The sequence below is a fragment of the Symphalangus syndactylus genome, chromosome 7 (assembly GCF_028878055.3).
Source record: "Symphalangus syndactylus isolate Jambi chromosome 7, NHGRI_mSymSyn1-v2.1_pri, whole genome shotgun sequence".
Taxonomy (NCBI): Eukaryota; Metazoa; Chordata; class Mammalia; order Primates; family Hylobatidae; genus Symphalangus; species Symphalangus syndactylus.
Window position 1 is genome coordinate 142,275,788 of NC_072429.2, and position 26,295 is coordinate 142,302,082.

The 26,295-nt window shown below is 51.7% G+C and overlaps 1 protein-coding gene across 4 annotated transcripts in view; it reads right to left on the reverse strand.

Moving 5' to 3' along the window:
• Nucleotides 1-4,045: 4,045 nt before the first annotated feature.
• The window catches only part of ZC3H3 (zinc finger CCCH-type containing 3), a 108,268-nt gene continuing 86,018 nt past the window's right edge, over nt 4,046-26,295 (reverse strand). For all 4 annotated transcript variants that reach the window (XM_063643650.1, XM_055287505.2, XM_063643649.1 and 1 more), the window contains 3 exons: nt 7,102-7,286; nt 6,219-6,529; nt 4,046-4,479 (listed from right to left, as the gene is read on the reverse strand). In XM_063643650.1, coding sequence (XP_063499720.1) covers nt 4,448-4,479; nt 6,219-6,529; nt 7,102-7,286 — 528 coding nt within the window. In that variant the 3' untranslated portion in view covers nt 4,046-4,447. The remainder of the gene's footprint in view (nt 4,480-6,218; nt 6,530-7,101; nt 7,287-26,295) is intronic.

Sequence of the window (26,295 nt, forward strand, 5' to 3'; positions counted from 1 at the left end):
GGATGCACGTGCCTCAGAAGCCGCTGCACCATGCAGCAGCTTGTAGAGGTCAGCCACCCCCTTGGGCAGGGGTACGGACACTGCCTGTGTAGGCCATGTGAGGAAGGGGCCTGTGGGCTGAGATGGACTGTTGCAGTGTTTTTGGAAAATACAGTCTGCCGAGTGGGCCTCAGAGAACAGAAAATCAGCCATAAAAATAATAAGTAAAATGAGGCCGGACACAGTGGCTCATGCCTGTAATCCCAGCACTTTGGGAGGCCGAGGTGGGCAGATCACAAGGTCAGGATTTCGAGACCAGCCTGGCCAACCTGGCAAGAGCCCGTCTCTACTTAAAAAATGCAAAAATTAGCCGGACGTGTTGGTGCATGCCTGTGGTCCCAGCTACTTGGGAGGCTGAGGCAGGAGAATCACTTGAACCCGAGAGGCGGAGGTTGCAGTGAGCCGAGATCACGCCACTGCACTTCAGCCTGGGCAACAGCGAGATTCTGTCTCAAATAGTAATAATAATAATGAGTAAAATGATAGTGGATTTGCCTTCTATTGCTGTCTCACAAATTACCACACGTTTAGTAACTTAACACACATTTACGCTCTTGTGGCTTCTGTGAGCCAAGCGCCCAGGCAGGGCTTAGCAGGAGCCCCCGTCCAGGGTACAGTCTAGGAGGTGGCCGGGCTACAGTTTCAACGTGGGATGAGGAGGGCTCTGCCACCAGGCATCGTCAGGCTGTTGGCAGAATTATTTCCTCAAATCTGTATAACTGAGGACTGGCTTCTTGCTGGCTGGAGGCTGGAGGCCACCCTGAGCTCCTCACCAGGTGCGGCCCCAGCCCAGGCCCTGAAGCCTCGGGCCAGCAGGGAGAGGCTCTCAGCGGGGCGTAAGGTGCCGTGATCACAGCTGCGGCATCCAGCCACCCTCCAGGAGTCTGTTGGAGGAAAGGGATCACCCACGGGTGGGAACACTGGGCGGGGGGTGGGGGGCATCACGAGGCCACCTCAGGGCCTGTCCCCCACACACGTTTGTGAGAAGGTGAAGGTTGGCTAGGTGGGGAGTTCTGGGTTGGTGGGGTTGGGGGGGCCTCACGGACACCTGAGCAGATGGAGGGGCAAGCCCTTCAGGCCGGGGAGCAGGGAGCCCAGAGCCACTGCCGGGGAGGGGCCTGGAAGAGCCCAGGGTGGTTGGGTCAAGATCAGAGCCCAATGGGGGCTGGTGTGCGGCCCAGGAAGTCATCGTGGGTCCCCAGAGGGCTCTGGGTGGAGGGAAACCTGGTACGAGGAGGGACAGGGAGGTTGGGGTGTTCACCACCCGAACCCCACAGCCCCCTCTGCTGTCCACCATGGGACCCCGCGCAGTCTGCTGTCTGCTGGGGCCCTGAGTTCATGCATTTTACTGCAGGGAGGGGCCTGAGGGGACCGTCCTGGCACAGCTCCTCCACCCCTGCCAGAGCACAGCTGCTCGGGAGGGCTGAGCTGACCCTGCCAGGCCATGCGTGCACCTCCTGAACCTCACCCTGCTGCCCCGAGACTAAGTGCTCGGAACTGCGTAGAGCCTCGCGTGGGGTCTGGAGTGTCATTTTGGGGGCATGTATTTAGGCGGGAGAACCCCCACACCCTCAGTGCCCGCGTTTGCTGTGCGGAGTTGATCACAAGAGACAGAACCTTCTCTGTCCCGCAGACAGAGGCTCTGCGTCTTCTGGGCTAGGGGGCTGCTGGGGCTGCCTCCACCCCCACCCTGCTCCTGCTGCCCGGGCGCCCCTCCTCCACGCAGGGGCTCATTTGCATTTAAAAACAAAACAACCAAAAAACAAGCCCAGGGCCTCCTGAGAGTCCCTCCTCAGCCTGTCGCTGCTCCGCCCCTTCCTTGTGCCCCTACTCAAGCACGGATGGTGCGCCTGCTCTATGCCAGGCGCCAGTCAGAGCACTGGCTCAGCCACCACACACCGAAGCTCCCTGCCCTCCCTGCCCTCCCGTGCTGCTGGGTGCTAAGTGTGGCCGGGTCAATGCCCTCAGCCCAGAGGCAGGACGGGCACAGGCCTAGCCCAGGAAGGTGCAGGTGCTCCCAGCGGACCCCCAGACACTCTCCCTTCGGTCACCTCCCAGCCCCCAGGGGCATCCAGGCCAGCATCCAACTGCCCAGCCAGCACCCCTCCAGGCACACAGGGCACAGAGCCACACTCTGAAGTCACTGCTGCACCCCTGCTCGCCCATCCACCTCCCGCAGTGGCCCTGGACCCTGCCCACGGCTCCCACCTCTGCAGCCATCACATCTCCCTCAGAAGAGACAACAGCCCTAAGACCCGTCCGCTTGGCGCTGGGGGGGCCGCATCACCTGCCTGGGACCCGGCCGTGCCCCGCCAGGGCTCTGAGGACCCCCAGGATGCTGTGTGCTTCCGCTTCAGGGTTTCCATCGGGCTGCCCCAGCACACACTACTCTGCTGCACGCATGGGCCTGGGTGCAGTGTTATGCCCCCCTCTCCTCCTGTTCCGACCACCCCAGCAGGGGACATTCCACCAGGCTGTCCTCAGCCGGGGCCATGGTCAATAGAGGGGCAGGGACTCTCCTAGTCCCGGCCTCCCGGGTCCCTTGGTCAGGTGCCCTGGCAGTCACTGGTCTGCTGCCAGCTGCCCCTTGGCATGAGGGGCCTCGTGTGACCAAATGGGCGCACTCCATGCAGGGGAAACGCAAGGACTTGAGACCAGGCAGAGCCCAGGCTGCACAAGGTCCCCAGATGGGGGATTGGGACACCATGGTGGCCCCCCGAAGGCAGTGGCCAGCCTTTTCTGAGCCTTCCTGCTGGCCACTCCTGGGAGGGGCTGCATTTGGGGACAGCGGACCTGGCCCTGAACTGGTCACACCCCCTTGCCCACGAGCAGTGCCCCAGGCCTTCGAGTGGCTGTGCCGTGTGTCAGATGGCAGCGCTCACGGTCCCAGACAGGCGCTGGGTGGAGGGGGAGCCTATTCCCCACCCCCCACTCCCCACCCCCCACCCCCCTTGGATGTTTCAAGTTTCAGGGGCCATGTGCCAGACGCAGGGTGGCCGAAGGCAGTGGCACCCATGGGTGGGTCCAGCTGCCCACCAGGCCTGCGGCAGATGCTTGCCGGTGGCACAAAGTGAAGTTAGAGAATCTGGCTGCCTCGTGTCCAGCCCATGCCCACCCTCGAATCTGGGGTCCTGAACAAGGACATGAGCCCCTGTGAACACCTGGGTCTGGGTGAGCTGAGCCAGTGCTGGAGGGGACAGAAGCCAGCTGGGCACATCCCACCCACAGCTCTGGCTTCCAGAATCCGCCATCCCACCCAATCTGGCCGGAATCCCAGCAGGGCCAAGGCCACAGGCTGGGTCCCAGGGGCCCAGGGTAGAGGTCACAGCGATGACCACTGTGGAGAGAACCGGAAACTGCCACCGTGTCGCCCAGCACTCGCTCTCGTGGAACCGTGGCACGAGCCTCGTGCCTCGTCCCCTCTGATGCCAACGTCAGGACACCCCACTCCAGGGTGGAGGCCACGACCTCGAGGGGCGAAGCATTCTCCCCGCCCAAGTGTGGACCAGGCCAAGGGGCCCTGTGGGGTGTGGGGTGGGCACAAGGCTCGTGCATCTGACTCCAGGCTGTGCCGTGGGGCCCCTGAAGGCGTTGCTGGCCTGCCTCACCCAGGGGCCACCCCCCATTTCTCTGGAGGTGAGGGAAGGTGGGAGCGGATGCCTAGAGGATCCTGTGTCCCTCCAGGCCTTGCCTCTCCCAATCCAGGGTCCCTGGCACAACCTCAGCCAGGCCTCCTGGCCAGGCCCCTCCAGCACGGGCACCCAACAGGGCAGGGGAGCTGAGAGCTGGCCGAGCTGCCCCACCCGCCATGGCTCCAGCCTGTTGCACCCGGGTCCCCAGAGCGCCCCCTAGGCCTTCCCTACCCGGATGGTGCTGCTCAGGTCCGGGGAGAAGCGCCTCTGACTTCGGAACCATCATGGGAGGTAGGAAAGGGGCTCCATCCTCCTGCCCAGAGGGGTGGTGCTTTCTGCCTGGCGGTGGCGTGGCAACAGTCAGGACAAGCCAATCAGTTACAGATAGAACCTTTATTGCTGAACATAAAACACCTGCCTGGGAGGCCTGGCCAGTGGCCTCTTCACTGGGCCGAAAACCTGGGTGGGGAGGGCTGGGGGGCTGCAGGGCCACTGTTGCCAACGGCAGTTGGGGACAGGCCTGGAGGCCAGCCCTGCCTGGCACCCTGGAGGGCGGTGGGGTGGGGACAGGGGCCCGGCTTGGGGGAGGAAGACCAGGTCCTGGGCACACGCTGGTCATGGAAGGTTGAGGGCCAGGCAGGCAGAGCAGTGTCCCTGTGGCCCCCAGGTGAGGCTTGGTGGCAGGCGGCCCTCCTCTGGGGTAGAGTGGCGGACAGAGCCTCTTTCCTCTCCAAGGATGAGGGTCTGAGGTAGGTGCAGGCCAGTCCCTGGGGTCCTCACAGACGTGGTTTGATGTGCAGAGGCTTCCCTATGCAAAGAGGGCAAAAGTTAGGTGCCCAGAAACCCCTGGAAGAACCCCCCCAGCCTGCAAAGCTCCTGATCAGGGGCTCAGGATGGGGGGGCTCTGTCAGCCCAAGCACACACAGCAAGGTCTGCAGGGACACCCTCCTGAGTTCGAGAGAGAAGAGCACAGACAGGCCACAGGCTTCAGCTTCTGCCCCCTGCTGCCAGCAGGTCCGGTGAGCCTCTGTGGCTGTCTAGCTGTGGTGCAGGCTCAGTCTATGAGGTCAACTGAGGCTTCTGCCTACAGTCCAAGGGTCCTCCTGGGCGGGCAGCAGTCCCAGCCACAAGGTCTGCAGGGTGAGCCATCAGTACTGGCGCACACGGCACCAGACAGCCCTGCACGTTCAGTGAGGCTGCCAGACACATGAGGCGGCCACGATGCACCTTCCGTGTGGAAAGCCGGGGTGCATACAAGCTGTGGCGGGGAGGGGCAGGAGCAGAGCAGAGGCCCCAGGGTGAGGCGGGCAGAGCCTGGAGGCAGGCAGTGTGGAGGGAGCAGTTCCCCACAGCGGGGAAGCCCAGGGGCTCCTGCCCCATGAATGTTCACTCACTGGGTGCCAGCACCTCTCCTCCCTCCCCAGATCTCCCCCCCAGACCACCCGACAGACACCGCGGTGGCCCGCTGAATAGAGATGCCTCCGTGTAGCTGCCCACAGGACTGGCCCTGCCCAGGTGCCCCTCTTCAGGGCCAATGAGCCCGCTCACCCACGCACAGCTGAGTCGGGCACAGCAGCCAGGGCCCAGGCTGCAGACTACACAGGCTCTGACCTGTCAGCCTGCCCCTGTGGTGGCCGCTCCAGCAACAGCTCCAGCTTCCCGCCCAGAGACTGTCCAGGCACCTCCACCTGCCCGAGCTCCTGGCCATGGCCAGCAGGGGAGGTTTCTGCAGCCTTTCCCAGGCCCCGCCCAAGCTGCATACAGGACCCCTCAGCGCCCTGCCCACCTCCACTGGCTCTGCAATGGGCTGCTAGGTTCCTGATCTTAAAAAACAAAACAACAAAAAAAAAGTGGCTGCCTCGGGGCCCCATCTGCTCCCCGACCCCAGAGAGGCCCACCCAGATGGAGGGAGCGGGTGCCCAGGTCTCGTGGGGCGGAGGGTCTGGCCACGGCTCTGCACCCCTGACGTGGAGGCTGCGAACAGGAGGCGGCCCCTCCGAGGCAGGCATTTGAGCGTGCTCAGCAGAGCTGTTGGAGAAGGCTGCAGCAAGCATCTTCCATTAACGTTACGACCGTGAAATATGACAATAAAATGATAGCCGTATGGTCGCAAATTTGCAGCCCGCCGAGCTGCGTGGGGTTTATCGTCACTCAAACACGCGGAGAGCTGTAAAATGTTTACAGAAAGGGTCGTTTGCAGCCATAAAATCCTCTTTTCTCTCCTAAACAAGGCTGAGTGGAGCCATTTACCAAGCCCCAAATGCTCATCGGGGGAGAGGGAACATCTGTTCTCTCTAGGAGTGCGTGGTGATCTTCCAGAACAAATTAACAGAAATGGGTGCTTTCTAATTAAATCAGCCCTCAGCTGGGGCAGACTGCGCAGCGGCCACCGCTACACTCACACCTTGGCTGGCCCTGCCCCAGGGCTAGAAGGTGCACCCCTGGCACCCGCGGGACTCACCCAGGCCCCACCTAGAGATTCTGACATGGTGGTCTGAGGTGGACATTTAAAACTCCCCTGTGCCCAAGCCAGGCCATGCTGCCTACCTGAGTCCTTGATGAGGGGGGCCCTGGGGGCCCGGACCCTGGGCTGGGCTCCTGGGCCCGGTGAGGACTGCAGGGAGATGAAGGAGGGCAGCTTGCAGAGCCTGCTGGAGCGTCCCGCTGCTAAGGCAGCCTCCTGGAGAGATGGTGCCTCGTGGTCAAAGGAAGCGGGAGGGGATGAGGAGGAGGAAGCCTTCGAGGATGAGGGAGAGGCTGACCCCCCTGGGGAGTGGGGAGGTGCAGCCAGGGCAGCCGCAGTGAGGGCAGGGGAGCTGGGCGTCTGCCTGGTGGGGCGCTGGGCTGCCGAAGGCTTCCTGCAGGGAAGGAAGGGGCAGACGTGTGAGGTGGGGTGACGGGTGGGGATCCCAGCGACAGGCTGCCCATGCTCTCAGCTGCTTCCTGCTCCCGTGGCCCTCCGTGGTCTCGGGGCAGAGCTGCAGGCACAGGTCAGGCCTGGCCCTTGACCGCAAGGACAGGCTGGGTGCGGGGAAGGCCCCAGCTCCACACCGAGCCTGCCCCTCACGTCCAGGGCCTTGGCTTCCTGGTCTCCACGGGGCTCCCACACCCACATGGCAGGTGGGCTGGATGAGGGAGCCCCCAGACTCCTCCCGGGGCTGGGCTTCCCACCCTCTCCCAGTGAGCAGGTCTCTGTGAAGCCCCACCTTCCTCCATCGGCCAGAGATGCCCTTGGCTCTGTCCAGACTTGGAAGTGGGGTAGGGGCATCTCTGGAGGTCATGTGATCCCCAGCCTTGAACTGGGATTTCTTTCTGGGTCTGAGGCCCGAAGAGCTGAGTTGGCAGGGGCTCAACCAGAGGGCCCTGGGCATCTCCCCAGACAGGGAGGGGCCACCCAGGCTCACATGCACAGTGCCCACTGCCCCATCACCTGGGCCCATGGCTGGCCGAGGCCCTGCTCCTGGCAGCTGCGTCACTGGGCCCTGGGGCGGGGGACGTGGCTGCCCGCCGACTGTGGCGTTTCTGGGTGCGGTGGAGCAGCTGGCACTGGGCGCCGCGGGGACACGCCCCCCTGCGGGCAAAGTCGGGGCACAGCAGCGTGTGTTTCTTCTTGCACTGCAGAGAGAAGGGGTGCAGGTGGGTGGGCTGGCTGGAGGCTGTGGCACTGCATGGGGAGGGCAAGGAGGGCCAGGCCAGGCCCTCCGAGTACCCACGGGGCCCCATAGGCTCTGTCCAAGTCTTGGGGCCAAAGGCTTCCTCTTGGAAGGCTGAGGCCACCAGTCCAGAGAGGTTCCACCTGGGCCCTCACCCACCCATAAGAGGCCCTCAGCAACTGCAGGCCCTGGCCACAGACTGAGAGCAGGGCGGGGCTGGGCCAGCCTGGGGACTCCCAGAGCCTGCGGCCAGGCCACGGCTCAGGGCTCTGCCCACCCGCTGCCTCTGCCAGACCCCAGCCTGCCCATCCTGGCAGCACAGAGGGAGCCCGGGAAGGTGGGTGTGGCTAGAGACCTGGGGGTCTTAGGCTGGGCCGGGAGAGGGTGGGGCAGGTCAGCCAAGGCCAGGCTGCTCTGGGTCAGGGCTGGGCTGGGCACGCGATCCCTAGCACCTGTCACAGTGCTAATTATACCCGCGGGGCAGGGGGTGTGCCAGCCAGCAGGTGCTCTGGGCAGCAACATGGCCCCAGCTCTCCTACCAGGCCCACAGGGAAACATAAAGAGGCTGCCCAAGGCCCCAGCAGCCCAGCCCGCCCTTCCTCTGCCCACCCCTACTGGGCTCTGCTCTGCAGCCCAGCTGCCTGCCTGCCTCATGCCCAAGGCCTTTCAGGGAGGGTATGCCCTCTCCCTCACCCTGCAGAGCCTACTGCATGGGGCACCCAAACTGCTCTTCATGGGACTAGGCGACAGGCTTCCCCAGTGGGAACTGTGACAAGCTCCCACCAAGAGTGGAGCTCAAACCTGTTGCGGCACTGGAGTGGCCGGAGTGCTTCCAGCTCGTGGGGTGCCACAGCCTTGAACCCACGTCCTCCCAGCCACACAGTCCCTTGCCAGGCACCTGACCTAAGAATCTGGGATCCCAGGTACTGCTCCTGTACCTGGGGCTGGCCGTGAGCACCTGCTCAGAACCGGGCCCTGCACTGTACCCCATACCCTCCCCAGATCCTGTGGTGTGGCCCCCGCCATACCCCCAGGTGGAAGCCAGGCTCAGGCCAGTGCTCATACCCTCACTCACTCACTTATTCATTCCTGCTACACAGAGTCTAAGTCCCTCTACACAGGGCCTGGCAGTGCTGTGGGGGCCGGAGACCCAGGGCCTCCTCAGGGGCCTGCGGCTGGAGAGATGCCTGGTCCTGCAGCAGAGCAGGCTTCAGGGGCCCGGGGGGGTGGGGGGGCAAGGCCTCCTGGGGGGCGGGGGCAGTGGCTGTGCCTGACAAGGAAAGTCCTGCCACCAGCACAGGCATCCCACGCAGCACTGGGACAGGCGTGAGGGCGTGCGGGTCCATGGTTCACAAAGCGGCAGGACTGCAGGCATTGCCAAGGCTGCGGGTGCATTTTATCAGATGCACCCACAGCCCCAACAACGGCTGGTGGGCAACACTGGACGCGGAGTGCCGGCTGAGATGGCTAGAGGGCACCTGCCACACAGCCAGTGTGAGCTGAGGTGTGGGTGTTGGTGTAAACCATGTGCCAGGGCTCAGACTTATAATGTAAAATACACATTTCTTTTTCCTTGATGACATGTTGAAATTTTTGATAGGATGGGTTAAATAAAACATACGATTCCATCTGCTTTGGTGTATTCTTTTTTAACCTTTTAAAGGTGGCTACTAGAAAAGCTGAAATTCACATATGACTCATACGTGTTTGCACTGGACAGCGCCGATCAGAACCCTCCTGCAGAACACAACCAAATACCTAGGATCAAAAAGAACTTTCCGAGGCCCAGCACAGTGGCTCACACCTGTAATTCCAGCACCTTGGGAGCCAAGGCAGGTGGATCACTTGAGGTCAGGAATTCAAGAGCAGCCTGGCCAACATGGTGAAACTGTCTCTCCTAAACCATCTCTACTAAAAACACAAAAATTAGCTGGGTGTGGTGGCAGGCACCTGTAGTCCAAGCTACTCGGGAGGCTGAGGCAGGAGAATCGCTTGAACCTGGGTGGTGGAGGTTGCAGTGAGCCAAGACTGTACCACTGCACTCCAGCCTGGGCAACAGAGTGAGACCCGGTCTCAAAAAAAAAAAAAGAACTTTTTGAAATTACCTAGGAGCGATGAAGAAAGTAAAATGATGGAAGAAAATATACAAGGAAACACACTGGACATGAAATGATGAAATGAATCTTAAATTACAAAGGCCTGAGACCTTCATCTCATATTCACTAGTGAAAAACCCAAACCAGCCAAACAAAACCCTCAGAAAACTCTCCAAAGATCTGGAAATGTATCACCATCTGTGGAACAGTGAAAGCAGGGCTTACAGGAAAATGCATAGCCTTAAATGCTTATATCACAACAGAAGACCTAGCTTAAAAGTTAGGGGGAAAACAGCAAATGAACTCAAAGCAGAGGGAAAGAAAAACAAAATAGGAATTAAAACCAAAAGTTGGTTCTTTAAAACAGTAATCAATTTATCCAATAGGGTTAATCAGGAAATAAAGAGAAGGAAGATGTAAACAATGTTGGGAACGCCAAGCATGTAACTAAAGATGCTGCAGATGATGAAAGACAGACACTGCACGCTGTGATAAGAAACATCATGCTAGTACGTTTGAAAACACCAGTGAATTGACAAATTCTAGAAAAACTGACAAGAAAAATAAATCCAAGTATTTCTATAACCATGAAGAAATTGGAATCAGTAGTTAAAAAGTAAAGCTCCAACCCAAAGGGTTTTTACTTGTAGCTCTTTTTTTTTTCCTTTTTTTTTTTTTTTTTTTGAGAGAGAGTCTCGCTCTGTTGCCCAGGCTGGAGTGCAGTGGTGCAATCTCGGCTCACTGCAACCTCTGCCTCCTGGGTTCACGCCATTCTCCTGCCTCAGCCTCCCGAGTAGCTGGGACTACAGGTGCCTGCCACCACACCTGGCTACTTTTTTGTATTTTTAGTAGAGACAAGGTTTCACCTTGTTAGCCAGGATGGTCTTCATCTCCTGACCTCGTGATCCACCCACCTGGGCCTCCCAAAACGCTAGGATTACAGGTGTGAGCCATCACGCCTGGCCTTTACTTGTAGTTCTACCAAATACTCCAGATGTATAATTCCAGTCTTCCATGAACAAGTCCACTGTATAGAAAAACATAGAACACTGCTCAGCTTATGGAGCCAGAATAATCTTGAAACCAAATCTGACCAGGACTATATGAGAAAAAAACATTTAGGCCAATATCACTCATGAAAAGAATGCAAAAGTCCTACACAAATTATAAACAAGAGTCTTGCCATGTGTAAAACCACTAATACATCAAGGACCAAGTTGGATTTATCTCAGGAATGCAAGGTTGGTTTAATATTAGAAAATCAATGAACAAAAATTAGCACATTAATAGGTTAAAAGAGAAGACTTATATGATCACCTCACAGATATGAAAGAAGTATTTAATAAAATTCAACAGTTTTTTAAAAAGAAACATTTAGCAAATTAGTGATTGAAGGTAACTTCCTTAGCCTGATATACAGGGTTTCTTAAAAGATAACTCCCAGAAAGCATCACATGTCAAGGGGGAAGGTTGGAAGCTCACTATCATCACCAGTCAATATTGTATTGGGGTCCTATCCAGTGCAGGAAGACAAGAAAAAGAAAACTTGTTTGGACTCAAAAGAAGAAGAAGAAAAAAGTCATTACTTGCAAATGACATAATTGTTTACACAGAAAAATGCAAGATAATCTACAAACTAATTACTAATATAGTTCAGCAAAGTTGCTGGAGAGAAAATCCATATAAAATTATATTTCTATACACCAATGAACAGTGAGAAAATAAAAATTTTAAATACACTATAGTAATAAAAGTACTAGGAATAAATCTAACAAAACCTAATCAAGGGCTGGGCACAGTGGCTCACGCCTGTAATCCCAACACTTTGGGAGGCTGAGGTGGGCGGATCACCTTAAGTTGGTAGTTTGAGACCAGCCTGACCAAAATGGAGAAACCCTGTCTCTACTAAAAATACAAAATTAGCCAGGCATAGTGGCGCATGCCTGTAATCCCAGCTACTCAGGAGATTGAGGCAGGAAAATTACTTGAACCTGGGAGGTGGGGGCTGCAGTGAGCCAAGATTGCACCATTGTAGTCCAGCCTGGGCAACAACAGTGAAACTTTGTCTTAAAAAAAAAAAAAGAATAAAGAACTTTATTAATAAGCACATTAAAGGTACGAGGCCAGGGTAGGAGGGTAGGAGGATTGCTTGAGGCCAGGAGTTTGAAATCAGCCTGGGCAACAGAGCAAGACCCTGTTTCTACAAAAGATTAAAAAACAAAAATTAGCCAGGTGTCATGGCATGTGCCTATAATCCCTGCTACTTGAGAGGCTGAGGCAGGAGGATTACTGGAGCCCAGAAGTTGGAGACTGTAGTGACTTACCACAACACTGCACTCCAGCCTGGGTGACACAGTGACACCCTGTCTCTTAAAAAAAAAAAAAAAAAGACATTAAAAGGGAGGGTCTAACTGAAGAAATACAGATGCCATCCCCACAGGCTGGCGGCTCATTGCTCTGGGGACAGATGCCCATTTCCACCAAACCAAGCTACAGATTCAAGACAATCCCAATCAAAATTCCAACTTTTTTTTAAACTGACAAGAAGAATCTAAAACATATTTCTGGGAGAATAATGGTCAAGAATAGCTGAAATTGGTTCTAAAAAAGAACAAGGTGAAAGAACTTGCTTTATTATTATGAAGCTCAAATAATTCAGAGTATGGTTTGGCTCAGGGACAAACTGACCAATGAACAGAGAGCCAGAAGCAGAGCCCGCATCCGCGCAGACCGGCCACAGGAGGGAGGGCTGCACCGCACACCCGCTGGAGCATCCGCGCAGACCGGCCACAGGAGGGAGGGCCGCACCGCACACCGGCTGGAGCATCCGCGCAGACCCGCCACGGGAGGGAGGGCCGCACCGCACACCCGCTGGAGACAATGGGCTTTTCGAGGCCAGGCGCAGTGGCAAAATGAAACCGGACCCCACCACACACACCGCACAAGAAAATCACCTCCAGCTGGATGAAAGTCTCAATGTGAAAGGTAAAGACAACACAGTATTTAGAGGCAACTGAGCACAATCTGGTGTAGAGAAGAATTTCTTATTCAAGACACTAAGGGTGCAAAATGTAAAGAAAACTATAAAACTACGTCCGTTAAAATCAAGAACTTCTGATTTTCAACACATCACAAAGAAATGCAAAGATAAACCACAAACGGAGAAGACATGTGACTAACAGATTAAAGTCCAGGACATTATATATATTTTTATGTTTATGTTTATAAATTCCCTCTGAGTCAGTAAGAATCAAACAACCCAAAAGAAAAACACCCTCACCCTCACCAAAAAGATTCCAGGTATTTTCCAGAAGAGAAGGCACAAAGGCCTCAGAAACATGGGAAAAGGTCTTCCACCTCAGTTTACATCAGAGAAATGCCAATTTAAAATATCAGACAGCTTTTAATCCTTCAAATGGTCAAAAAGTAAAAAAAGGTTCAACACAGCCTTCACAGAAAGCACAGAGGCCCATCCGAGCTGCCGAGCGTGACAGGCCAGGCGGCCTGGGTGGGCTCATGTTTCCAGCTAAGCCAATGTCCACACTGCCTGGCCACGCACTGAGGCACTGCTTCCCACAGGGGGCCCTCTGGGGCTTGGACTGGGGTCCGCAACCGGAGAACTGTCTTCAGATAACTAATTGGTCATCCGCCTTTTCTACCAGCACCAAGACAGTGGAGAGCCTCGGGTGAATCTCCCAGGCACCAGGTCACCTCTTCCCCAAGCCAGCCTGGCCCTGGGTGCATGGTCCATAGGGAGACTCTTCCAGCCTGTGCTTGCGGAGCTGACGTGAGGGGTGCAGGCACTGGGCCAGGCTCCATGGCGCCCTCTTCCTCGGCCAAGAGCAGGCTGATTTGCCCAGCTGGCTTGACCACAGCAGCCCCCTCACCACCCGCGCTGGTTCAGCCCAGGGCCTGAGGGGCCCCTGCCCGACCACAACGTCCAGCTCTGCTTCATTCTCTCCTGGGGGTGAGGCCCTAACCCCACAGCCAGCAGCACCTCTGATGGCTGCAACACACCCTTTGTCCCCAGCAGAGTTGTCAGCTTCCTTCCCACTGTCCAAAATCAAAGCTGCCCCCTCTACTACCACCAGCCACCTTGGAGGATGTGTTCCAGACACTTCTATCCACCCTCTCCATCTTTCTCACTCTCCCCTGCACTCCAAAATCAGTGACTTCATGGAATGTAGTATCTTGGAACAGAAGACAGCATCAGGGAAAACAGGAAATCCAAATAAGGTCTGGAGTTGAGTTGACGGTTATGCCGCACCAAAGTGGATGTCTTAGTTCTGACAGCGAGATGGTACATGAGCTATAAAGACATACCTGAGATCAGGCAATGTATAAAGAAAAGAGGTTTAACTGGCTCACAGTTCACAGGCTGTACAGGAAGCATGGCAGCATCTGCTTCTGGGCAGGCCTCAGGAAGCTTCCAATCGTGGCAGAAGGCGAAGTGGGAGTGAGGCACTTCACACGGCCGAGCAGGAAGACGAGAGACAACAGGGGAGATGCTACAGACTTTTAACTGACCAGATGCCATGAGAACCCTATCACAAGAACAGTACGCGGGGCATGGTGCTAAGCCATTAGAAACCGGCAGGGATGGCCAGGTGTGGTGGCTCATGCCTCCCAGCACTTTGGGAGGCTGAGGCGGGTGGATTGTCTGAGGTCAGGAGTTCAAGACCAGTCTGGACAACATGGAGAAACCCTGTCTCTACTAAAAATACAAAATTAGCCAGGTGTGGTGGTGCATGCCTGTAATCCTAGCTACTCAGGAGACTGAGGCAGGAGAATTGCTTAAACCCGAGAGGCAGGGGATTGTGGTGAGCTGAGATAGTGCCATTGCACTCCAGCCTGGGCAACAAGAGTGAAACTCTGTCTCAAAAAACAAAACAGACAAACAAAAAATTAGCCAGGCGTGGTGGTGCATGCCTGTAATCCCAGCTACTAGGGAGGCTGAGGCAGGAGAATCGCTTGAACCTGGGAGGCAGAGGTTGCGGTGAGCCAAGATAGCGCCATTGCACTCCAGCCTGGGCAACAAGAGCGAAACTCTGTCTAAAAAAAAAAAGAGACAAGGCAAGTCCTTTCTACCTATGAGCCCATAAAATCAAAACAAGTTAGTGACTTCCAAGACACAATGGAGGCATAGGTATTGGGTAAATCCTCCCATTTCAAAAGGGAGAAATCAGCCAAAAGAAAGGGGCTACAGGCCTTATGCAAGTTCAGAATACGGCAGGGCAGTCATTAAATCTTAAAGCTCCAAAATCATCTCCTTTGACTCTACGTTTCACATCCAGGCACAGGGATGCAAGGGGAGGACTCCCAAGGCCTCAGCCAGCTCCGCCACCATGGCTCTGCAGGGTTCAGCCCCCACAGCTGCTTTCAAGGGCCAGCACTGAGTGCCTGCAGCTTTTCCACGTGCATGGTGCAAGCTGTCAGTGGATCTACCATTCCAGGGTCTGGAGGACAATGGCCCTCTTCTCATAGCTCCACTAAACAGTGTCCCAGTGGAGACTCTGTGGGGGCTCCAATGCCACATTCCCCCTAGCAGAAGTTCTCTATGAGGGCTCGACCCCTACAGCAGTCCTCTGCCTGGACATACAAGCTTTTCCATGTATCCTCCGAAATCAGGCAGAGGCTCCCGAACCTCAACTCTTGCACTCTGAGTACCTGCAGGCTTACCACCACGTGGAAGCTTCCAAGGCTTACTATGGTTTGCACCCCCTGAAGCAGCGGCCAGAGCTGTACCTTGGCCCCTTTGGGCCACAGCTGGAGCTGGAATGGCTGGACGCAGAGAGCCAGATCCCGGGGCTGTGCAGGGCAGTGGGGCCCTTGGCTGGGTCCAGGAAACCATTCAGTTCTTCTAGGCCTCATGCCAGTGATGGGAGGGTCTGACATGAAGTTCTCTGAAATGCCTTTGAGGCTTTCCCCCCATTGTCTTGGCTATTAGCACTTGCCTTCCTTTTAGTCACACAAATTTCTATAGCCTGCTTGAATTCCTCCCCTGAAAATGGGCTTTTCTTTTCTACTACATGGCCAGGCTGTAAATTTTCCAAACTCTATTTCCCTTTTAAATATAAGTTCCAGCTTGAGGTCATTTCTTTGCTCACACATATGAGCACAGAATGTCAGAAGCAGCCAGGCTACACCTTGAACGCTTTGCTGCTTAGAAACTTCCACTAGATTGGTTGTGCATGGTGGCTCATGCCTGTAATCCCAGCACTTTGGGAGGCCAAAACGGGCAGATCACCTGAGGTCAGGGGTTCAAGACCAGCTTGGTCAACATGGTGAAACTATGTTTCTACTAAAACCCCATCTCTACTAAAATACAAAAATTTCCTTCCTTCCTTCCTCCCTCCCTCGCTTCCTTCCTTCCTTCCTTCCTCCCTCCCTCGCTTCCTTCCTTCCTTCCTTCCTTTTCTTTCTTTTTTGAGACCATCTCCCTCTGTTGCCCAGGCTGCAGTGTAGCCGAGTGCCTGGGATTGCAGGCATGCACCGCCACGCCTGGCTGGTTTTTGTATTTGTGGTGGAGATGGGGTTTCGCCATGTTGGCCAGGCTGGTCTCCAACTCTTGACCTCAAGTGATCTGCCTGCCTCGGCCTCCCGAAGTGCTGGGATTACAGACGGAGTCTTGCTCACTCAATGCTCAATGTTGCCCAGGCTGGAATGCAGTGGCGTGATCTCGGCTCGCTGCAACCTCCACTTCCCAGCCACCTGCCCTGGCCTCCCAAAGTGCTAAGATTACAGCCTCTGTCCGGCCGCCACCACGTCTAGGAAGTGAGGAGCGTCTCTGCCTGGCCACCCATCATCTGGGATGTGAGGAGCGCCTCTGCCCGGCCGCCACCCCATCTGGGAAGTGAGGAGCGCCTCTGCCCGGCCGCCACCCGTCTGGGAAGTGAGGAGCGCCTCTGCCCGGCCGCTGTGCAGCCTTCCAAGTGTGAAGTGACAGCCTTTCTGCAGGTGTACCCAACAGCCCCGAAGAGACAGTGACCATCAAGAATGGGCCATGATGACGATGGCGGTTTTGTCGAAAAGAAAAGGGGGAAATGTGGAGAAAAGAAAGAGAGATCAGATTGTTACTGTGTCTGTGTAGAAAGTAGTAGACATAGGAGACTCCATTTTGTTCTGTACTAAGAAAAATTCTTCTGCCTTGGGATGCTGTTAATCTATAATCTTACCCCCAACCCCGTGCTCTCTGAAACATGTGCTGTGTCAACTCAGGGTTAAATGGATTAAGGGCTGTACAAGATGTGCTTTCTTAAACAGATGCTTGAAGGCAAAAAAATAAAAATAAAAATAAATAAATAAATAAAAATAAAAAAAATTAGCTGGGCGTGGTGGTACATGCCTGTAACCCCAGCTACTTGGGAGGTTGAGGCAGGAAAATTGCTTGAACCCGGGAGGCAGAGGTTGCAGGGAGCTGAGATCGCGCCACTGCACTCCAGCCTGGAGCAAGACTCCATCTCAAAAAAACAAACAAAACAAAACCCACGAAATTTCCACCAGATAGCCTAAATCATCATTTTCCAGTTCAAAGTTCCACAGATCCCCATGGCAGGAATACAGTGCAGCCAACCTCTTTGCTAACACATAACAAAAGTAACCTTTGTTCCAGTTCCCAGTAAGTTCCTCATCTCCATCTGAGACCTCCTCAGCCTGGACTTCACTGTCCATATCACTCTGAGCATTTGTCACAACAATTTAACAAGTCTCTAGAAAGTTCAAAACTCTCCTCATCTTCCTGTCTTCTTCTGAGCCCTCCACACTCTTCCAACCTCTGTGGGTTACCCAGTTCCAAAGCTGTTTCCACAGTTTCAGGTATCTATATAGCAATGCCTCACTCCTCAGTACCAATTTTCTATATTAGTCCATTCTCGCATTGCTGTAAATAAATACCTCAGACTGGGTAATTTCTTTCTTTATTGAGACAGTGTCTTACTCTACTGCCCAGGCTGGAGTGCAGTAGCACAATCTCAGCTCCCTGCAACCTCCACCTCCAGGTTCGACCGATTCTCATGCCTCAGCCTCCCAAGTAGCTGGGATTACAGGCATGTACCATTGTGCCCAGCTAATTCTTCCATTTTCAGTAGTGATGGGGTTTGGCCATGTTGGCCAGGCTGATCTTGAACTCCTGGCCTCAAGTGATCCACCCATCTCGGCCTTCCAAAGTGCTAGGATTACAGGTGTGAGCCACTGCACCCGGTCGAGACTGGGTAATTTATAAAGATAAGAGGTTTACTTGGCTCACAGTTCACAGACTGTACAGGAAGCCTCAGGAGCCGCTCCCTGCTTCTGCTTCTGGGCAACATCTGCTTCTGGGGAGACCTCACGGAGCTTCCAATCGTGGCAGAAGGCAAAGGGGAGGCGAGGCACTTCACACGGCCGAGCAGGTCGAGAGAGGGGGCTGGAGCAGGAGGTCAAGAGAGGGAGGAGGTGCTACACACTTTCAAACAGCCAGATCTTGTGAATATTCCATCACAAGAATAGCACTGGAGGATGGTGCTAAACTATTAGAAACCATCCCCACGATCCAGTCACCTCCCACCAGGCCCCAACTCCAACATCAGGGATGATAATTCGACACGAGATTTGGGCAGGGACATAGGTCAAACCACATCGAACTGCTGGCTGTGGATCTGCAGGATGCTCCTGGCAGGGGAGGCTGGCTGAGGGTGTACGGGAACTCTCTGTGATATGTTTGCAACTTTTTGGTAAATCTAAAATAATAACAAGTTTATTAAACACAGTAAGTGACTAGATGCTTTCTACCAGACCCTGACCAGTGAACAAACCGCCAGAGAGGGCCTGTGGGGCTGGTGTGGGGGACTGCAGGTGCCCACATGGACAGCAGGGAGGGGCTCCTGAGAGGGAGGCCAAGAGCTCAAAGCACGTCGGCCAGAACCCAAAACCTACGGCACAGGAACAGGTGCTCCCAGAGCAGAAGGCAGGAAGCAGGGAAGGAGCCCAGGGAAAACCTAAAGCAGCAGGGAAATAATAAAGAGCAACGGCAGAAGTCAATGACAAAGAAAAGGAACAAGCAATAAAGAACACTAGCAAAACCAAAAGCTGGTTGTCTGAAAAGGGCAATAAGATAGACATGCCCCTGGCAAGACTGTTCCCAGAAACAAGTGAGAAAACGCAAATTAAATACAGATGAAAAACACTCTAGACGCAACAAAGGATGTTGTAGACACACCGACATGCACCCATACGTTGAAAACCTCAGTAAAACGGATCCTCCATTTCTGGGGGAAAATAAGCCAAAACTGGCATTCAAAAGAAGTAGGCTGGGCACAGTGGCTCACCCCTGTAATCCCAGCACTTTGGGAAGCCAGGAGTTCGAGACCAGCCTGGCCAACAAGGTGACACCCCGTCACTACTAAAAATACAAAAATTAGCCTTGTATGGTGGTGCATACCTGTAATCCCAGCTACTCGGGAGGCTGAGGTGGGAGAATTGCTTGAACCCAGGAGACAGAGGTTGCAGTGAGCTGAGATCGCACCACTGCACTCCAGCCTGGGTGACAGAGTGAGACTGTCCAAAAAAGAAAAGAAAAAAGAAGGGGCTTGCATTGCTGGGAAGACAGACCCAAAGTACCAACCTACCATCCCTGTACTTCCCGCTAAGTGCCACTGTAACAAACCCAAGCCACCTCTGGCTGCGGAGAAGGCGCTGATGGCTAGGGATCGGGGCACGACTGGTGCTGGGTTCCCTTGGGCTGCTTCCTGTCCGCATCCAAGACTTGGAGTCAAGGAAGCCACAGCCCAGAAATGCCCACAGGCACAGGCAAAGGGCAGCCCAGCAAGACAGAAGCTCTCGGGCAACAGCCATCCTATTCCAGCCAACACCCAAAACCACTGCACCCCTAGCCAGACCAGCAAAGGCTGAGGAGGGAGCCTGGACTCAACCCTGGCCAAGAGGCCCTTCCCTTCCTTGCCAGGGTGGTGAAAAGCCAGGACATTCACCCCTTCTCCATCCCCCCGCGGAGTCAGTGGGGGCCATGTGGAAGAGGCACTGTGGAACTCCTTCCCCCAAGGCAGGGAGGGAAGGTTCAGGGAAGGTCTGTTTTCCACACCACCCTCTATAGTGTCAATGAGGCCAAGTGCAGGGAGCTGAGTTTCCACTCCTAGCTGGCAAGAAGGAGGCAGCACCTCCACCAAACAGCCAGCATGACTAGGCTCCCACAGAAAGTGGCTGCTCACACTAAGAACAAGGGAAGCTCCAAGCTCAGTGAAGAGGGGCAGCGCCAACGCTGACAGGGCGTCAGAATTATTTCATAAAGACAGAACAGCATCACAAAGACACTTCTACATGCAATACAAACATGCTGGAAACAGAAGAAATAGAAAGTATCAACAGAGAAAAAGAAGATATAGTAGAACCAAATGAAAATTTTGGAACTAAAAAATACAATAACTGAAATAAAAAACTCGGTATATAGCTCAACAGCTGAATGGATGAGACAGAACTGGAAGACAGAATAACAGAAATTAACCCATCTTGGCCGGGCGCGGTGGCTCACGCTTGTAATCCCAGCACTTTGGGAGGCCGAGGTGGGCGGATCATGAGGTCAGGAGATCGAGACCACAGTGAAACCCCGTCTCTACTAAAAATACAAAAAATATTAGCCGGGCGTGGTGGTGGCTTGCGCCTGTAGTCCCAGCTACTCGGAGAGGCTGAGGCAGGAGAATGGCGTGAACCCAGGAGGCGGAGCTTGCAGTGAGCCGAGATCGCACCACTGCACTCCAGCCTGGGCAACAGAGCGAGACTCCATCTCAAAAAAAAAAAAAAAGAAATTAACCCATCTGAACAACAGAAAGAAAATAAGGTTTAAAAAATGAACAGAGCCTTCGGGACCTTGGGACCACAACAAAAGACCTAACATTCATGTAACTGGAGATGCAGAAACAGAGGAAAAAAGAACTCAAAGAAATAATACAAACTTCACCAATTTGGTAAAACACATGAGCCTATAGATTCAGGAAGTTGAGCAAACCTCAAACAGGATAGACCAAAGACATCTACCCCAGATGTCAGACAGGATAGACCAAAGACAACTACCCCAGATGTCAGACAGGATAGACCAAAGACATCTACCCCAGATGTCAGACAGGATAGACCAAAGACATCTACCCCAGATGTCAGACAGGATAGACCAAAGACATCTACCCCAGATGTCAGACAGGATAGACCAAACACATCTACCCCAGATGTCAGACAGTGAAAGTTAAAGACAATGAAATAATCTTCAAAGCAGCCAGAAAGAAACTACATTATGTTTGTTTTCTTGAGACAGGGTCTCACTCTCTTGCCTAGTGGTACAATCATAGATCACTGCAGCCTCGACCTCCAGGGCTCAAGCAATCCTCCCAACTCAGCCAACTGAGTAGCTGGGACCAAAGGCGCATGCCACCATGTGTGACTAATTTTTGTTTTTTGTTTTTTTTTTAAAGAGATGGGGTTTTGCCATGTTGACCAGGCTAATCTCAAACTCTTGGGCTCAAGCAATTTGCCCACCTGGTTCTCCCAAAATGTTGAGATTACAGGCATGAGTCACGGCACCCCACAGAAACTACATTTTACCTACAAGGGGAAAAATTCAAACAACAGTGGATTTCTAACTAGACACCATGGAGGAAGAGGCATAACATTTTTCAAGCTCAAAAGAAAGAACTGTCAACACAGAATCCCATATTCAGTGAATTATCCTTCTGGAATAAAGGGGAAATCAAGATATTCTCTGATGAAGAAAAACAATGTCACCACCAGTCTTACCCTAAAAAGTGTTAAAGTTCTCCAAACAAAAAGGAAACAAAAGAAAAAGGCTTGGAACAACAGGAAGGAATAAAGAACAAGATAAGCAAAAATACGGATAAAGATACCAGACTTTCCATCTCTTCCCCAGTTTTCTAAATTATGTTTGATGATTGAAATAAAAATTATAACTGTGTTTGTTGTGGTTCTAACTTCTGTAGAGGAAGTATTCCAGACGGTTATAAAACGGGAGGTTAAGGGAGATGAGGGAAGGTAGGGTTTCCACACTTCATTCAAACTGGCCAAACAACACCACCAGCAGACGTGGATCAGTCATGCAAATATAATATAATACCCAAGGTAAGCACTACAAAAGCTATATGGTGGTCCTCCCCTTTCCACCGTTTCACTCTCTGCAGTTTCAGTTACCTGAAGTCAACTGTGGTCCAAAAATATTAAATGGAAAATTCCAGAAATAAACAATTCATAACTTTTTTTTTTCCCCAGATGGAGTTTCACTCTTGTTGCCCAGGCTGGAGTGCAGTGGTGCGATCTCGGCTCACTGCAACCTCCACCTCCCGGGTTCAAGCAATTCTCCTGCCTTAGACTTCCAAGTAGCTGGGATTACAGGTGCCCGCCACCACACTCAGCTAATTTTTTTTTTTTGTAACTTTAGTAGAGACAGGGTTTCACCATGTTAACCAGGCTGGTCTTGAACTTCTGACCTTAGGTGATCTGCCCACCTTGGCCTTCCAAAGTGCTGGGATTATAGGTGTGAGCCACCGTGCCCGGCCAACAATTCATAATTTTTTTTTTTTTTTTTGAGATGGAGTCTCTCACTGTCACCCAGGCTAGAGTGCAGTGACGCAATCTTGGCTCACTGCACTGCAAGCTCCACCTCCCGGGTTCATGCCATTCTTCTGCCTCAGCCTCCCAAGTAGCTGGGACTACAGGCGCCTGCCACCACGCCCAGCTAATTTTTTTTTTGTATTTTTAGTAGACAGGGTTTTACCGTGTTAGCCAGGATGGTCTCGATCTCTTGACCTCGTGATCCATCTGCCTCAGCCTCCCAAAGTGCTGGGATTACAAGCAGGAGCCACTGCGCCCGGCCAACAATTCATAAATGCTTAAGTGCATGCTACTCTGAGTAGTGTGATGAAATCTTGCGCTGTCATGCTCTGTCCTGCCCAGGACACGAATCATTCCTTTTTCCACACTGTATACACGACCTAACATTAGTCACTTAGTAGCTGTATCCCTTATCACACTGACTCTTGTGGTACTGTAGCACTTGTGTCCGGGTAACCCTTATTTTCATAAAAAATGGCCCCAAAGTGCAACAGTAGTGATGCTAACAACTTGGATAAGAGAAGCTGTAAAATGCTTCCTTTAGGTAAAAAGGTGAAAGTTCTCGACTTAAGAAAAAAAATAGGCTGGGCATGGTGGCTCACGCCTATAATCCCTGCATTTTGGGAGGCCAACGCGGGTGGATTAGGAGGTCAGGAGTTCGAGACCATCCTGGCCAACACAGTGAAACCCCATCTCTACTAAAAATACAAAAATTAGTTGGGTATGGTGGCGGGTGCCTGTAATCCCAGCTACTCAGGAGGCTGAAAAAGGAGAATCACTTGAACCCAGGAGATGGAGGGTGCAATGAGCCAAGATCACACCACTGCACTCCAGCCTGGGTGACAGAGCTAGACTCCATCTCGAAAAAATAATAAAAATAAAAATACAAAAATTAGCCAGGTGTGGTGGCACGAGCCTGTAATCCCAGCTATTTGGGAGGGTGAAGCAAGAGAATTGCTTGAACCTGGAAGGTGGAGGTTGCAGTGGACAAATGTCGTGCCACTGCACTGTACTCCAGCCTGGGTGACAGAGCAAGACTCTGCCTCAAATAATAATAATAATAATAATATAATATTCTGAGGTTGCTGAGATCTACAGTAAGAATGATCTTCTATCCATGAAATTGTGAAGAAAGAAAAAAAGAAATTAATGCTAATTTTGCTGTCACACTGCAAACTGCAAAAGTTAGGGCTACAGTGTGTGATAAACGTTTAGTTAAGATTTAAAAAGGCAGCCAGGCGTGGTGGCTCATGCCTGTAATCCCAGCACTTTGGGAGACCTAGGTGGGTGGATCATTTGAGGTCAGGAGTTCAAGACCAGCCTGGCCAACATGGTGAAACTCTGTCTCTATTAAAAACATAAAAATTAGTCAGTCGTGGTGGTACACACCTGTAATCCTAGCTACTCAGGAAGCTGAGGCAGGAGAATTGCTTGAACCCAGGAGGCGGAGGTTGCAGTGAGCCAAGATTGCGCTACTGCACTCCAGTCTGGGCAACAGAGCAAGACTCTGTCTCAAAAAAAAAAAAAAAAAAAAAAAAAAAAAAGATTTAAAAAGGCATTTGATTTGTGGGTGGAAGATAATAGAAACATGTTCCAAATGATGGAATCGGGTTCCATGACACCCATGGGTTCAGGTATCCATGAGGGATCTTGGAATGTATCCCCCACAGAGAAGGGAAGACTACTGAAGATCTATACTGAAAAGCACTATAAGTAAATCAAATACAAATTCTAAAAAGTGTTCAAGTAACCCATAGGAAGGCAGGGGGAAGAAAACCCAGAGGGAAAAAAAGAACTAATAGAAAACAAAAGAAATCAAATGATACACTTAAGCCCTAATATAGCAATAACCACATTAAATGTAAATGTCTTAAATATATCAACTAAAAGACAGAGATTGGCAGAGTGAATTTTAAAATATGATTGAACTATCTGCTGTCTACAAGAAAGTCACTTCAAATATGACACATATATAAATTTAAAGTAAAAAGAGAAAAAAAAAGACATGAAAACTTGATTCAAAGAAAACATGCGTGGCTATATTAATATCAGAAAAAAGATAACTTCAAAGCAAAGAAAATCATCAGAGACAGAAATATTACATAATAAAAGAGTAAATCTATCAAGAATGCATAGTAGGGCCACACCTGTAATCCCGGCACTTTGGGAGGTCAAGGAGGACCACTTGAGGCCAGGAGTTGAAGACTAGCCTGAGCAACATAGCGAGACCCTATCTCTACAAAAAAATTTTAAAAGTAGCCAGACATGGTGGTGCATGCCTGTAGTCCTAGCTACTCAGGAGGCTGAGGTGGGAGGATCGCTGGAGCTCAGGAGTTTGAGCTTGCAGTGAACTGTGATTGTGCCACTGAGCTCCAGCCTGGGCAACAAAATGAGACCCAGTCTCTAAACAAACAACAACAACAACAACAACAAAAAGAGTGCACAACAATTCTAATGTAAATGCACCAAACAAAAAAGCTGTAAAATACGTGAAGCAATAACTGAAAGTTATGAAAGGAGAAATAGACAAATCCACAATTATAGTTAGAGACTTCAGCACCTCTCTCAACAACTGAAAACTAGACCAAAAATCATCAAGGATATAGAAGAACTCAAAAACACCTTTAACTAGCAAGATCTATTAGACGTTGATAGAGCACCAACAACGGTGGAATATACATGTTTTTCAAGTACACATGGAACATATACCAAGAAAGACCATATCCTCGGCCATAAAAAAACCGTGAGAAACTTAGAATTAAAATCTGTATGATTTTAATCAATATAGATCAAACTAGAAATCAATGAAAGAAAGGTAACAGGAAAATCTCAAAACACGTGGAAACTAAATAACACACTTCAAAATAATCCACAGGCAATACTCTAGTTTCTCTTCAGATCGTATGACTCTTTTGCGTTTTACCAAATAATCCATAGGGCAAAGAGAAAATCTTAAGGGAAATAAAACAAACAAAAAAAAATCACAGGAGCTGGGCTTGGTGGCTCATACTCATAATCCCAGCACTTCGGGAGGCTGAAGCGGATGGACTGCTTAAGCTCAGGAGTTTGAGACCAACCTGGGCAACATAGCGAGACCTCATCCCTATAAAAAATACAAAAATTAGCCAGGCGTGGTAGCATGCACCTGTAGTCCCAGCTACTTGGGAGGCTGAGGTGGGAAGATTGCCTGAGGCCTGGAGTTTGAGACCAGCCTGAGTGACAGAACAAGACCCTGTCTTACAGAAAATTAAAAAAATTAATCAGGTATGGTGATATGCACCTGTAGTCCCAGCTACTCAGGAGGCTGAGGCAGGAGGATTGCTTGAGCCCAGGAGGTTGAGGCTGTAGTGAGCCATGATTGCACCACTGCACTCCAGCCTGGGTGAGAGTGAGACCCTGTCTCAGAAAAAAGAGAAAATATTCAAATTATTCAAATCAATAATCTAAGCTCCCATTTCAAGAATGTAGAGGGAAAAAAACAGCAAAATAAACCACAAGTAAGCAGAAAGAAAGAAAGAATAAGAGCAGAAAGCCCAATGAAATCGAAAACAGAAAACCAATAGAGAAAAATCAGTAAAACAAACAATGGGTACTTTGAAAAGATCAATAAATTGACAAACCTCTAGTAAAAGACAATGAAAAAAAGAAGTCATGAACTTCCAGTAACAGAAATGAAATTTCCAGTATCACTGCAGATTCTGCAGACATCAAAAGGACAATTATTAAATACTTGAAACAATTATACACACATAAAATTGACAACTTAGATGAAACGGACCAATTCCTAGAGATACACAATCCACCAAAACTGACTGAAGAGTAGAAAATCTAACTAGATCTACACAGCAAGGAGATTGAGTCAGTAATCAAAAATCTCCCAACAAAGAAAAGCCCAGGACACAGCAGGCGCAGTGGCTCACACCTGTAACCCCAGCAGCATTTAGGGAGGCAGAGGTGGGAGGATCGCTTGAGCCCAGGAGTTTGAGACCTGCCCGGGCAATATAGCGAGATCTTGTTCTTCAAGAAAAAAAAAAAAAAAAAGAAAAGAAAGAAAAGAAAAAAGACAGAAAAGCACAGGACCAGACGGCTTCACTGGTGAATTCTATTAAAACATTTAAAAGAAGAATCAACCCAATTCTTCTCAAACTCTTACAAAATGTTTAAGAGAAGGAAACATTTCCTAATTCACTCTGTGAGGCCAGTAGTACCCTGACAACAAAACCAGACAAAGACACTAAAAGAAAACTACCAACCAATATATTTTATGAATATTGA